The 14,952-nt window shown below is 41.2% G+C and overlaps 1 protein-coding gene across 1 annotated transcript; it reads right to left on the reverse strand.

The window, feature by feature from the left end:
• Positions 1 to 2,722: 2,722 nt before the first annotated feature.
• LOC4338021 (acid phosphatase 1) lies at positions 2,723 to 4,732 on the reverse strand. Its single transcript, XM_015783345.3, has 2 exons — positions 4,258 to 4,732; positions 2,723 to 3,356 (listed from the first exon to the last, which is right to left on the reverse strand). The coding sequence occupies exons 1-2, from the start codon at positions 4,626 to 4,628 to the stop codon at positions 2,972 to 2,974; spliced, it is 756 nt and encodes a 251-aa protein (XP_015638831.1). The 5' UTR covers positions 4,629 to 4,732; the 3' UTR covers positions 2,723 to 2,971.
• Between the last annotated feature and the right edge of the window lie 10,220 nt (positions 4,733 to 14,952).

Raw genomic sequence — 14,952 nt, forward strand, 5'->3', positions numbered from 1 at the left:
ATCCTTTTCTAGACGGTTTTGGTACTTCCTTGGTGGTTTTGTAGCACTCAAGAAATTTCCTGATGCTGGTAATTCAGTCAGGCCATCTCGAATAAAACTAAAAATTCTAGAGAGAGAGATAAGTTAATTTGTTACTATTTTTGAAGATTTGACAACTCCAATCACTTTTCTGTTTATGTATAAAAAACTAAACTCAAAGAACCTCGAATATGTTGAATGCAACTCTATTAGAAAAACCATTTTTTCCGACGATGACATTTTTTTTTTAGCCAGGTAGATCTCTCGGAGCTAAATGGCCGCCTACGAAAATGACAACCGGGGTCCGAGATCGCCGTCCGCCTGCGAAAATATATTTTCCCATGCAGGCGGTACCTTAAGAGGTCTGCATGCAAAAATATTGAGCACCATAAAAATAGTCACCTACGTAGCCAAAAATCGTTAAGTCCCGCCCCTCCCACGAGTCTTTTACCCCTATACCATTAAAAAAGTTGCTGCTTATCTGTGTGCCACAAAAAAGTTTGGAGTCACCTGTATGCCATGAGAAAAACTTTCACTGACCCGTGTGCCATTCCGTCCACCTTCTGTTAGAACTTAACGGTTCCATAGCTCTGACATGTGGGACCCATGTATGAAAATGACTAATTTGCCCCTAAAGGATTTTCAGCTCTATTCTCCTCTTCTGCTATCTCCCGTGAGTGCCTGCTCTCTCCCTGTTGCGCCGCACGCCGCCGCACCCTAACCCTAGCCGCACGCCGCCGCCTCGCCGGAGCCGTCACCGCCGGAAGAAGATGGCCCGGTCGTGCGATGCCATGGAGAGGGCGCGTGCGGTGGCTGGGGAGAGCGGCAAGTGGTGGGCGCTGCTGCTGGGGTGGTCGGGGAAGGCCGACTACATCGAGGCGCCAACGCCGGCGAAGGAGAAGGCGCGGGAGCTGCGTGCGAGGATGGCGGAGACGGAGAGCTTCCACGACGCCATGTACCACTCCGCCATCGCCTCCCGCCTCGCCTACTCCGCCTAGGCGCGCCGCCGCCTCCGCCGGAGGAGGAGGAGGAGGGAGATGAGTCCAACTCGCCGCCGCCGCCGGGGGTGGCATCGCCGCGACGGCGTGTATATAAAACCCGGGTGGGATTCGTCTCGTTGCTCTAGCTGCTGTTGTTGCGGAGGAAATTTAGAAGGGATCTGGTTTTTTTAGAATTGATCCCTTGCATCCATCCATCTACTTTGCCTTTTCATTTTCTTCCGAGATGTAATCTGGATCTGAGATCGAGATCTACCCGCTTGTGGTGGACTATGATGCATCAGATCCATTAGGTTTGATATGAACTTGTTGCTATGGATGCAATGGTCATGTATGGTTTGATATGAACTTGTCGCTATGGGTGCAATGGTCATGCCCTTGTTTTTTCCTTGTGATATGTCGTTATTTGTTGGTATGCAATGGTCATGCACCTGTTTTTTCCTTTTCAAAAAAATCATTTCCGATTTTTCCTTATTTTTTCCACCATTTTCTAATTTTTCCCACATTTTCCTAATTTTCCCCGGAATTTTAATCATTTTTAAAATTTATTCTCACTTTTTCTGATTTTTTGCCTTTTTTAATATTATTTTCCATTTTTTCTGATTTTTTAACGCCTTTTCCAAATTATTTTTAATTTTTCTGATTTTTTAAACCCATTATTGTACACAAGGGCAAAACTGTCTTTATATAGCCCCTAACACCTCTGTTATGTATCCATCCATCCAAAATGGCACACGGGTCAACGAAAGTTGGGCTCATGGCATACAGGTAACTCCAAACTTTTTTGTGGCACACAGGTAAGCAACAACTTTCCTAATGGCACAGGGGTAAAAGACTCCCCCTCCCACCTCTCCCTCACTCTCCTCAGCATGTATCCTCTTCTCCTTTCCCCAGCGGCAGCGGCGGGTGACGTCGGCTCCTCCCCTTTGGATCTGGCCGGAGGTAGGTTGTAGCACTCGGCGGTAGAGAGGAGGGGCGGCGCGGTGCCGGCGGCGGGTGGCGTCGGCTCTTCCCCACCGGTCCGGGGGTAGGTCGGCAGCGCCCAGTGGTAGGGAGGTGGAGGGGCAGCGCAACGGTTGCGGGCGGCATCGGCTCATCCCCTCCGGATCTTGCGGCAGGTGGCTTCCGGCTCCACCTCTCCGGATCTTGCGGTGGGCAAGGTCCAGTTCCTCTCCTCCGGATCTTCTCCCTCTCCTTGGCCAGAGGTTTGGTTGGTAGAGCGACGGCATCCTGGAGCATCCGCCAGGCGGTAGGGGGAAGGAGGGGCGGTGGCGGAAGCTCACGTGGCGGCTCCCCTCTCCTCCCTTTCCTAGATCCTCGCTCCGGTGGCTTGGCGCGGTAGCGGTGACTGCTTGCTCCACCGACAACGGCCATCTGCGATGATGGTGTGATGGATTTGTTTTGTTTGTGAATTTATGATGCTTCCGTGTGGATTCGATTTGATTTTGGAGATGGGGGATTGGATTAGATTGGATGGGAATTGGGAATTGGGAAATGGGAAATAGGAAGCTGCGGCTGGCCAAAACGGCATCAGCTGCAATTTTTTTTAGCATAACAAAATCTCTTCGCAGGCGGATCAGTTGCCCGCCTAGGAAAATCATGGTTTTTACGGGCGTTGAGGTACAGACGTCATTGCTGTCCGCTTGTGAAATACGTTTTGTCCGCCTGCAAAATACCTTTTTTTTTAAGTAGTGCAAGACATCATATTGGCCCATCAGTTCCATTATTAATTCTGTAAAAATACAACAAGCTTGCTCAACACAGTACATTGACCAATCAATGGCCAACTGCCAAACAAGCGTTATTACAAATTCAATTTTCATCTCACGAAAAATTAACAAACATATCAAACATATGCACGCGTCAAAGATTAATTACTAGATGCAAATTCATGACAAAAAACGAGTAGATGAAACAGACACAAACAAGGTATATATCCATGGATAGCTAGCTAGCTAGTCGACATAGTACATGGGGTTGGGGAACTTAAAGGTGCGGCAACCATCCGGCGAGCGGCGGATGTCGTTCCACTGGTCGCCAATGTTGCCGACGATGATGTAGCCATCATTCACCAGCTTCTGTCGTTCGCAGGTCTTGAACGCCAACGTCGAGGTCTGAAGCCTAACCGGCTGCAGCACAAGCTTCTCCCAATTGCAGTAGCCCTGCTTAATAAGGTTGTTGGTTGTGACCGTCCTCTGGTCCTCGGTGCGGTCTGTCAGGAACACCGGCTTTATACCAAGCTGGAGTAACCGTCGGTAAAGCCGCAGTGTACTCTGCAGTGCTGGCGCGCTTCCCTGCACCACGTACTTGAGGAAGCTCTGGTTGTCGAACGGTTGAACTCTGCAAATTAATCAAGGGGGATCAGTTAAGGTCACCAATCCGTATGCTGTATATGTTGGCAGTTATTATTGATACTCCATTGGGTATTCTAAATGTATGCATTTTCTTCAATTCAATTTTGTACACGAAGAAAGCATTTTTTACGACATTGAATATTCCATTCCACTGAAATCCAGGCGTTTTTAGTTAAAGTACTTATCAGAGGAACACTGAAAAAAGTTAAAATTGAAATTTTCACTTACGAGATGACTAAAAGAGAATGTTTCCTCCTATCCTTTTTTTTAAACAACTTATATTTAGGACATGAGCTATTAGCTAGAGAAAAAAAGATTTAACTATATATGTTCCAATTACATTGGTCATTTTTTATAATTATAGCGCTTTACATTAAAAGAAGAGTCTAGATCAATTACAATCTCGCTAATTATTAATTTTCAGTTGAAATTAAAGTAATACAATTCTAAGAATAAGAGCGCAATGTTGGTACAATCAATATATATTCGCTCCGAAGTCAGAAATTATTAAACTTTAGGAAAACTAAAACTAAAGAGTCTATATGGTACAAACTATTGAATAATCCATCATACTTTAATATGATATTTTGTTCAATATAATTTTTTTTGCTACGATCTATGGTCATCAGTAAAATCTTTTTGACTACTAACGTGAGTATTTATTTAGTCGAACCAATTTTGATTAAAATTATTGTTTAGTTTCTAAGGCGTTTTTTTTTTGTTCATTTTTGCCGCTAGCTGATCATTTTTGCAATCCTAGTTCTAGATTGTCATTTTTTCAAGATGGTTGACTGTTAAATGTTGAGTATGGATTTGGCTTTTGATGAATGGAATTCCTAGCTAGTATGCATGAGCTAGCTAGTGTACATGTTTGTATATATACTTACCCGTAGCCATGGTTGGCTTGGTAGGGCACGGTGGAGAGGGCGGTGTCGTCGACGTCGAACACCCAGATCTCCTTGCCGGTGCCGGAGAGCTTGAGGCTCTCGGCGTAGGCGATGGCCTCGTTGATCACCACGTCGGCGTCGCGGCCGTACCGCTCGCCGGTGATGTAGTCGGCGACGTACTTGGCGCACGGCGGCGGCACCGTCTTCCACCCGATGATGTTCCGCGCCTCCACGGCCGTCCTCAGGCTGCCGCAGTACGGCGGCGGCGGCGGCGCCGCCTCCTGGCAGGTGGTGTGGCAGAGGCAGAAGCCCGCCACCGTGAGCAGGAGGAGCAACCTCGCCGTCGTCGTCGCCATTATTGGCCGGCGCATGCAGTGTGAGCTCCAGAAATTGCAGTGAGAGTATTGAAGAGGTTGTGTGTGAGCTGCAGCGAATGAGGCCTTTGGGATTTATATAAACAGAGGAGACGAGAGCTGCGTTGATTGGTCGTCGACGACTCACATCAAATTATTCACAGGCCAAACGTCGAGGTCAGCATTTCCTCGGTGTCCGTGTCGTTAAACTCTGTATTCCCTCCATCCCAAAATATAATATATAACCACTTTTTTTAATGTCTCATAATATAAAACACACATACATACATTAACTAGCATCTCTTGGTTCTATAAAATTGATTTGTTTTAAATCTTATATTATCAAACCTTCCAATCACATTGTTTGCATGTATCAAGGTGATCTAACTAAGAAGATGATTAAATGTTTTCTTTATTTTTTTTTTGAGTGGTTATGCCTTATATTTTAGGATGGAGGGAGTAGTATATTCTCCATGCGTATGCATCGTGGTCATTGTTAGTAGAAGGAAAAAAAATGTACGGTGCAAATCACATATATAGCGAAAACTTGAAAACTATCGTTGGATAAAAGTACATTTGATATTTATCCACATTATCCAGAGTAAAAAATTATTTCTGAATTAACCATAAGTAAAAATTTTACTGCTCTTGATAACATGGATAAATCTTAAATCTTCATTTTTTTAATTCAATGATTGTTTTTAGGTTTTCATTACATATATGGTTTGCACTTTACATTTCTCATGTTAGAAATAATTAATGTTGTTGTTGCAGCTACATGCATTGGTGTATAAGCAATAGAATTAAGGCCAACATGCATATGCATGTACGGGACCGTCGTCCTCTGCATGCAAGAGTGGGAACCCTGCGTACGTCGTTAGGGAGCAGTCCAACTGTCCAAATAGTTGGCGATTGCATAGATTAGTTGTACGTACTACTATAGTACACACAACATTTTCACAGTAACCTGTTTATACGGGCGTTTCTAGACTTGCCTCTATCTACGCAATAATATAGTGGCTTATAGAAAATAGGTATTTTTACATACACATAACTTGGACGTGGAGCCGTAAGGGAGAAAATATAATGCATTTGGTTGATTGACCCAGTGAATATAGAAGAAAAGAAAAGAAGAAGACACATTAGCTTTGTCATGTTGTTCGATCGAACTCTCTTCGTTTTAAATTGCAAGACGATTTAGTATTATTCAAAATGAAATATTCATTACTTTGACCATCAATATATTTATAAATTCACATACTTCATCAATATGTGAACTATATAATAGCATTTCTGATGGTGAATCGAAAAATATAAATTGTATAATATTAAACTATATATATTTTTAAAAAAAATCAACAGTGAAATAGTAATGTTTGAGTTAATTAGGATAAAGCTAGCTAAATCGTAGTACTACGTATGACTGGTAATTTATAAAGGGTGGAGTAAGTTTATTATGTTTAAAGATGTGTCGGTGTCGACGCCAGCAGCATGCTAATTAAGCTTAACTGCTTAAGCTATACGGTCACGTACTTAGCTTCTCGATCTCCCTCTTTTCTTTCCCCACGAAATTCTACCATGGACATTAGCTCATCAGCATCACCATTAATCGCTAGCCAATTAGCCGATAGGTTCCTGGCCCAGAACGTACGTAGCTTCTTATCATTTTGAATGCCTAAATGAAAGGAGCATGCTAGACATATATAGCGTGTTAATGGCGTTGGTTAAGCATGGGGCCAATGACGATCTTAGTTTTGAACAAGAGCAGTGTGAGAGATCTGATGGACTTAATGGCGCATAAATGCGAATTATAGAAAGCAGAGCGTGGACGTAGCTCAGCTGTATATGGTACCTTGTAGTACTGTAGTATTACGTGGTAGCTACTGAAGACTTTTAGAGCAAGTTTAATAGTATAGCCAACTACTAGCTCCAATTTATATATAGCCAATCTAATAGTTCATTTATACAATAGTTACATGGTACACTATTAATATCTGGTCCCACCTGTCATATACACACTGCGTCTTGGAGTCCGTGCTGTAACTGGCTACAAATCTGTAGCCCGCTGTCATTCTCTCTCCTTATTTACCTTCTTAAAATATGTTTACAGCTGGTTTATAGCCTGCTATTGTATCTGCTTTTATCTTAGTACATATAACTAATTAAGTTCCAGGTTCTACAATAACCAAGTAGTCCACTGGGCAATACATGCATGCATGCATGCATGCATATGCTTGCTTGCATTAGAAGGCATTTCCAACGATATATAGACGCTAGCAGCAATGTGTTCATCTCTGATTCCACCTCTCACATGAACATATTCATGAAACTATGTATGTACCTAGCAGTGGTTGATGCAGGATTTTGATGATGGGATACAAAGTTAATGAGGCATTATCTCAAATTAAGAAAAATAAACTTCATGAAAGTGGAAATGGAGTTGATGGCATTTTGTTTTGAGGTCACTTAGATGTAAAAAGGAGAAATTTTATGGTACTTAATATAATTTTACAGTGAAATTTTAATACCTTGAGATACCTGTTACCAAGTTTTATATTAGAAAACACGATACCTACTTACACATTATAAGGACGGTAAAATTAAAGAATTGCCATATAACTTCTCACATTTATTTGGAAGCTAACCTTGCAGTTGTCAACATTTCTATTTCAGCTCTTTGGTCGTGTCAAATATAATATAAAACAAAAGGTATTTTACTGGTGAGATTGTAAAGTGAATTTGTGAGGGCAGAGAAATCCTTGGTTCGAGTCTTATAAACCATATGCAGTATACACTACTACAGAAATGGTGATAAGTGCCGGTTAAATATTAGGAACCTGTTATAGGTACTAAAATTTTCAACCAACACCCAGCAGGGGGAATCTTTGAGGACTTAAAGGTGCCGGTTTAGGAACCGACACCTTTAATGTTGTAGGAATGCAAAAAAAAAAAAAAGCCGACTCGATTCATTGGCTCGAATTAAGCCGATCAACACATAAACCCCACTTCTGAGCCCAAAAATTTCTCAAATTCTTCTTAATCAATCACAAATTATTTTTCAACATTCAAATCACAGAGTGAATAACAAATCTTATCACTAGTGGATCCATGAGCTCGCCGTGGTGGATCTGGTGCCCCAAGCTCGTGGAGGCCGGATCAGGCCACTCCTGAGCTCATGGCGACGGATCCGCCGGTCTGGAAATATGTTAAATGTTTATATTGTTGGACAGTGGGAGTAATATTATTTCTATCTTGAGTTTGTTGTGTATGTCACGATGAATTCTATCCATATAGTATATTTTCCTAATATTTCTATCTTAAATTTTTCCTATGTTAATTCCATCCAAAAAAATGTTAATTCCATCGAATTAAGTGCTATAACAGGCGGGTGAAGCATCATCCATCCATTACAGGTACTAAATCATTCATTCTGAGGGCCATAAAATTAGGGACTGATACTACCAGAAACCAGATAACTTCTGACAGCCACAAGCAAAATCAAGAACGGAATGACCAGCATATATTTCCCATGCATGTAGCCAAAAACACTGTAAAATTACTACTTACTAATTAAAGGGTAGAAAATATAATAGGGACATATGCTCACGGCTCATACGTGCCAGTTTAATTAAAACCGGATCATATGCGATTTTTCCCGCCCTTCCGACCCAACATACATGTATAAAATTAAGCCATTATAACCTCTTATAAATACTGGACAAATAATATTTGTGCCAGTTTTTTTTAGTAAATTGATACATTTATACATGAGATATATATATGTGCTGTTTTTTTTATTGACGACTCTGTCCATTCTTTGTCACTCACTTAATCACTCACTCATTCTCTCTCGGAATCCATCTCACCGCCTCATTCTCTTGTCTCGCCCCCTCATTCTCTCCAGAGGAGACAAGGGAGTATCTCTCCCCACCACTGCCACCTTAGGGCCTCCTCTCATATTCATCGCCGTTGCCGCCCTCCTCCTCTCCGCCGCTACCACATGCAGCCCCTCCTCTAGGCCAGCGGATCTACCCAAATGAGACCAGGGGCGGCTAGATCCAACGCCGCAAGCAATTATATCATTGTTTCATTTTTACTGATTGTAAGCTGCATCCAAAAAATAATTTGTGAATACAGATTTTATATATGTGTTCATAGCATTTTAAAAGCAAATGCTGGAAATTAAATTGTGAGAAAAATTTCCTAAATTAAGTCTAAATTTAAGTTTTGTAATTTAAATTTTGGTTGCTGTTTAATTTATAAACTGAATTGTAAACTATGGGATTGGTCCACCATCTTTATATACGATTATATTGAAAGGGTGCTCAACACGGGAAACTTTTTTTATCCCTTAAGGGTATGAGCCTTCATTCGTTGCAAGCAGTCTATAAGTAATAAAAGTTATTTCAAAGAAAATAGAGACGGACATACAGATGATTGTGTATCTGGAGAAATATCGGACTATTGGTTCATCAGTCAGATTCGTTATGTTCCTTCGATTATTACTTTTATTTCTTCATGTGTAGTTTGTAGATCAAATTTGGTTTTGCATGTTTATGGAACAATAGTAATCTATCCTCAGATGTTTGTGGAAGGACATGTCAATTGTGACAAAAATAGTCTGTCTAGCTTATCTATTGTTTTCATATTTATTAGGAGTTCCTTAATTTGACATTTAGACAAACATACAAAATGTGACAAAATCCTAATGTAGGGCCGACTAGAATAAATTAAAATTTGGAAAGAGAGACCAGTTATATTTTTATCCTTTTTTGAAGACCTGACCAAACTCTCATCACTTTCTCTCCTTCCGTTATATGAAAAGACAAATTCAACCAATAATGTAATAAAATGTTTGATACATTAATTTCCATTACTAAGTACTGTAACTCAAAAATAAATCCAGTCTACTACATATGGAACAAGGTTCAATAGTGTAAGACATCATCTTGAACTATCAAGTTCATTATTAATTACTTTAATAAATACAACCAGCTTTCTGTACACTGTACATTGATCAATAAATGGCCAACTGCCAAACAAGAGTTATTACAAATTTAAATCTCATCTCATAAAAAACGAGTAACATGGAAATCAAGCACATGCGTCAAAAATTAACTATATACTAGAAACAATTCATGCAATGAAATTAAATAGATCAAAACATTCACCAAATATAAATGGATTCATCCATAGATAGCTAGCTAAGCTAGCAATGTTACCGGCAATAAGCTAGCTAGGCGATCGACCGAGTACATGGGGTTGTGGAACTTGAAGGTGCAGTACAAACCTTGAGCAAGCTTGTGAAACATATGTAAGTTTAATTTGACTATATAGTACAAAATGATAAATAAAAGATTAATATAAATGTCAAACGCAACTATCGTTACCGACATCATTACCAGAACAAAAATACCAATCCCATTATTTAGTCCTATGAAACTATATATATACACACTTCAAGTCTTTGTTCAACCTCTCAGTTATGGAATTATTTGGTTCCAGTCAATATGGTTTCCGTTTCCATGTAGTATTTCTAGTTTGCGCATGAGAGCTGACACATCTGGCGCACGAGACACAAGGATAAAGCCTATGGCGTTGTTCGAGTCTAATCTGGTGTGGTGCGGTCAGTCTAGTGCGTGGGACCACATGTTGCTAGAGTTGTAAAGCGTATGTCCTGGCTCGATGTCGGAAGAAAGCCTATCTCTATCTCTATCTCTACTATTATAAAAATTAAAGGTGTTTTTCTGGTACTTTGGTACGTCATCCGTATGTGAATCGGTTTTTAAATTCGTTCGCTTTTGGAAATAAATTTCCGTATTTGAGTCAGGCTTTAAGTTCGTTCGCTTTTGGAAATACAGAAGAAGTTGTAAAAGAAATCTCTTTAAAAAAACTTACATGCTAATTTGAGATGATCGCACTCTTAATTACAACTCATGATTTTTTGAAAAAGATATATATCCAAGCGAATTCCCACAGTGAATTCCATCTTAACTAAACTGTATAACAATAATAAGATTGAAATAACCTTCACCAGTTGCAACGCACGGGCATTTGTTCTAGTTATATTGAAGGATGAAAATTATTACACATACAACTATTACGTATGACTTGTGTCCAACTAGGACTTAGCTATTTCTTGCCTTGGCCCACATGCAGAGAAGTTGCTCGCATGGAGAGAATTGATTGGCAGATGAGGATGGGTCGGACGGGAGTCACGATCTGGTCGGATCACTACTACAAAAACCCTCATAGAGATCGGCTCATAGGTGCCGGTTTATTTAAAACCGGCACCTATAGACAATTTCTCACCTCCCTGTGATGGAAAAATATAGAACCAACACCTTTAAACACTATAGGTGTCGGTTCTAGCGAAAAAAGGGCACATATATTATAGGTGCCGGTTTTTTGAAAGAACCGGCACATATAGCTTAAGCCGAGCCGAGCCATCAGCGGCTCAGCAGCACCACACGGTCCACACCCACCAAACATCCTTATCTAGTCGTCCACACCACACAGTCCTTATCTACACATCGATCCCATCCCTTCTCGCGTCTCTCTCTCTCTCCCCTCTCTCTCTCTCTCGCATCGCTCTCCCTCCCATGGCCGGGCGCTGGCTGGCAGAGGTGGCGGCGGCGGGCACCCCTCCCATGGCCGGCGGCTGGCTGGCAGAGGTGGCGGCAGCGGCGGCGGCTGCACCCTCCCCTCTGCCAGATCCAGCGGGAGGGGAGGCGGCAAGCTCCTCTCCGCTAGATCCGGCGCCAGGGGAGCTAGTGGGGAGGCGGCGGGCTCCCGCCTGCCAGAGGCGGCGGCGGCGCAACTTGGCGGCGGCAGCGGCCGCACCCTCCCCATGTGGCGATGACGGCGACCGTGGAGGACAGCGGTGGCACGGGCTCTTTTTTGAAGAAACCCCTGTGGCATGTGTTCTTGAGTTTCTCTTTTTGATTTCTTGTTGAGTTCTAGTCCTAAACTTGAGTTCTTAATGATTTGTACTATTCGCTAGTTCTTGGTGACCTAGATCTTGATGAATATACTAGTTTGTTGTTGAGTTTATCTCGGATCCGAGAGGTGGTGATGAAGGGGAGTAGGGATGGGCTCGAGGGAGGAACGGCGGTGGAGTGTGGATGGTGAGTTCAGCTCGATTCGAGCCGGCTCGCTCTTTTTTTTTTTGGCTCAAGCAAAGCTAAAGGTGCCGGTTCTATTTTGGCATGGGTGTCGGTTTTTCTTATTGGTCCCGACCAATAGGTAGCCGATTTCCAACCGGCACCTATGGCGGTTTCTGTACCAGTGGATGTATATCAGTACTCTTGAAGGATTTAAGGCACCAACAATAGACCAAGAACAGAACTGCTACCTAAGCGCTTAGGTATATAAGGAAAGAAAAGTCCAATGCCATATTCCATCCATCTAGCTAATTAATTAATTAGTGTTAATAGGTGGGCGAAGCACATCCTATTACACACACAAGTCGTTAAAACATTCATTAGAGCACCCGCAAAGATAAAGTAAGGTGCTATCTATAAAACATGTACATCTCAGCAATAGACTAGATTAATAGTAAACCACTTCAATGGTATGTCTACATGGGTATCTATAGCTCTCTAATCCATTGCCTCGTTTTTCTCTATAGACTATCTCCAGGTTAGTATATAGCTTTGTTCTCTCTCTTCATTTAATCTCTTCCAAATAGAAAAATATGCTGACATGAATATCTTGTAGAGAGCCGATAGATAACCATTGCGGGTGCCTTTATAAAGGGCCATATGGGGTGGAGAGGTCATTATGTTGATAGTAAATACACATGCAGCCGTATAGTCTATTTCAAAAAGATGGGAGGCCACATGTCTCCTTCCAACCACCAACCCTACATATAGGGTCAAATTGTTCTTCATCTATGTAACATACCAAGGACATATATAGGGACCAACATATCTCCCATGCATCCAGCGAAAAGCAGTACCCGTACGTAAAATTAATGTGCGCAAGTTGGTTGTTGATGTAAAGAGGACAATATATTATTTGTAGGGTTGATTTCTGAGGTGTCCATTTTCAATAACGCCTAACATATCTAGCCATATCAGCGGTGATATATATAGTTGCATTGCATGCATGCATCTACTCCTTTGCAGGTATTTCTATAGGTTCTAAACCAATCTCTTAATGTATGACCGAATTGGTCGATCGGATGTGCTCCATGTTTCGTTTTTCGTCTCTTGATATTTAGTCACATGATAGATATGTCTGCATGCAAGGAACTATTTTAAGCCTCGAGGGTATGAGCCTTCATTTAAAAAATATTTTAAAGAAAATAGAGAATAAATTAAAGCAGGTTACCTTTTCGGCCAAATTCGTATAGTTGGAGTGTTACTTTTATTTCTTCATATGTACTTTGTAGATGAAGTTTTCATCTTGCAAGTTAATGCCACATGTTTGTGAAAGGATCAAAAGAGACATCTCGTGAACCAAAATTAGTACGTCTACCTGATCTATTTTCCGTACTTATTAATTAATAGTTCCTTAGATAATTATTTCTCGAAAGTTTGCATATATAGCTATAAAGAAAATCTCTTTTGAACCATAGATTCTTGATTTGTAAATTTCTTTCATAATTTATAAAGTCACACTGTTTTGAAGTCAAAACAATATGAATGGATTTTAAAATGGGATAATTGAAGTCGGCGTTGAACTTTGCTCGAAGGTCTCATTTTTCAAACCCAAATTGTAGGACATGTTATTTTTCATCGTCAACTTTTAAAACTTAGCATATAACACCCTAAATCATATTTAATGTTGGTTTTGATTCATATACATGATAGTAGTCTTTCCACTGGTGGAGAAGGGGTTATTACTCCTGGTTCGCAACCCCCTGTAGTCCCGGTTTTCTAACCGGGACTACGAATCCGGGACTAAAGATCGCTATCTTTAGTCCCGGGTGAAAAAATCAGGAGTAAAAATCCATTTTTAAGGATCTAACACCAACCTAGACTAAAGAGGCTAATCCGGTTGCTCTTTCCGGTTTCTCTTTATTCTTTTCTTTTCTTCATTGTTTTTAAATATATTGATTTCACCCCATCCCTCCATAAAATCCCAAATAATTCATCCTCAAATTGCCTCCAAATCCACAAATCGATCATCTCAAATACTCAAATACATCACAAAATCTTTTAAAAAATTATATCACAACTTCTACAAAATTCATCACATATTCACATCACACACAAATCAAATACATCACACAACAATCTCAGATCCAATCAAATACATCACACAACAATCTCAGATTCTCAAAAAAAAAAAGAGAAAGCCGTTGCCTCGCCGCGCGCCGCCGCCGCGCCGGCCGGCCGGCCGCCACCACAGGCCGCCGCCCCGCCGGTCGCCGTTGAAGGCCGCCGCCTCACCGCGCACCGCGCCGCCGCCACACTGGCCGACCCGCCCATCGCGTCCCGCCGTCGCGCCGGCCTGGCAGTAGAGAGGAGAAGGAGAGGAATAGAGATAAGAAGAATTGATAAGGTTGAGGAGAGGAATTAAAAATGAGAGGGGATAAGGTTGAGGAGAGGAGGAGAGAGGAGTTAAAGGAGAGGAGGAGATACCTCGATCCGATCGCGCACACCTCTCTGATCTCCACGTCGATCTTTTTTCCCGGTTGGTTTTACCAACCGGGACTATAAATAGATCTTTAGTCCCGGTTGGTAACATCAACCGGGAGTAAAGCGTATGGCGATCTTTTTTCCCGGTTGGTGTTATCAACTGGGGCTACAAATAGATCTTTAGTCCCGGTTGGTAACACTAACCGGTACTAAAGATTGAAAAATACCCTGTAGCTTTTAAACCGGGACTAAAGATATTTTTAGTCCTAGTTTTTAATACAACCGGGACTATTGTAAAATCTGGTCGACCGACCAATGGTTTCTCCACCAGTGTTCGTTACCATGAAAACTAATTAATTAGGCAAGTTTCTTGGTTGTAGACCTAATTAAGTGACAGTCACATGAATTAAAATACTATGAATAAGGGTAGAAATAGGAAAATCACGTTAATTTCAAACAAATTAAACTGTTGTAAAACTTCTGCATCAAGGTGTTTTTTATTCTCTAGTTATGAAAGTGTTGGGGTGAAAAATAACCTGTTTTGTTATTCAGGGTTTGAAAAATGGACTTTAACTCAGTAAACAAAAATGAACTTCAATTTAATCGAAGTTCAAGTACTAAAAATGGACTTCATGTTTTAAATTGCCACTTGTTAAAACCAATATTTGGCTTAGCTAAAGTAGGTTAGACTAGAATAAATTAAAAGTTTTGAAATAGAGACTTGTCAATTTATTGTCTTATTTTAAGATCATGCC

This window comes from Oryza sativa, chromosome 5 (genome assembly GCF_034140825.1).
Source record: "Oryza sativa Japonica Group chromosome 5, ASM3414082v1".
Taxonomy (NCBI): Eukaryota; Viridiplantae; Streptophyta; class Magnoliopsida; order Poales; family Poaceae; genus Oryza; species Oryza sativa.

Bases quoted from the DNA above. Each gene is read 5' to 3' on its own strand.
- LOC4338021 (XM_015783345.3), bottom strand. From the start codon at position 4,628: ATGCGCCGGCCAATAATGGCGACGACGACGGCGAGGTTGCTCCTCCTG. The intron at 3,357-4,257 runs GTAAGTATATAT...ATTAATTTGCAG, and splicing joins CAAGCCAACCATGGCTACGG to AGTTCAACCGTTCGACAACC.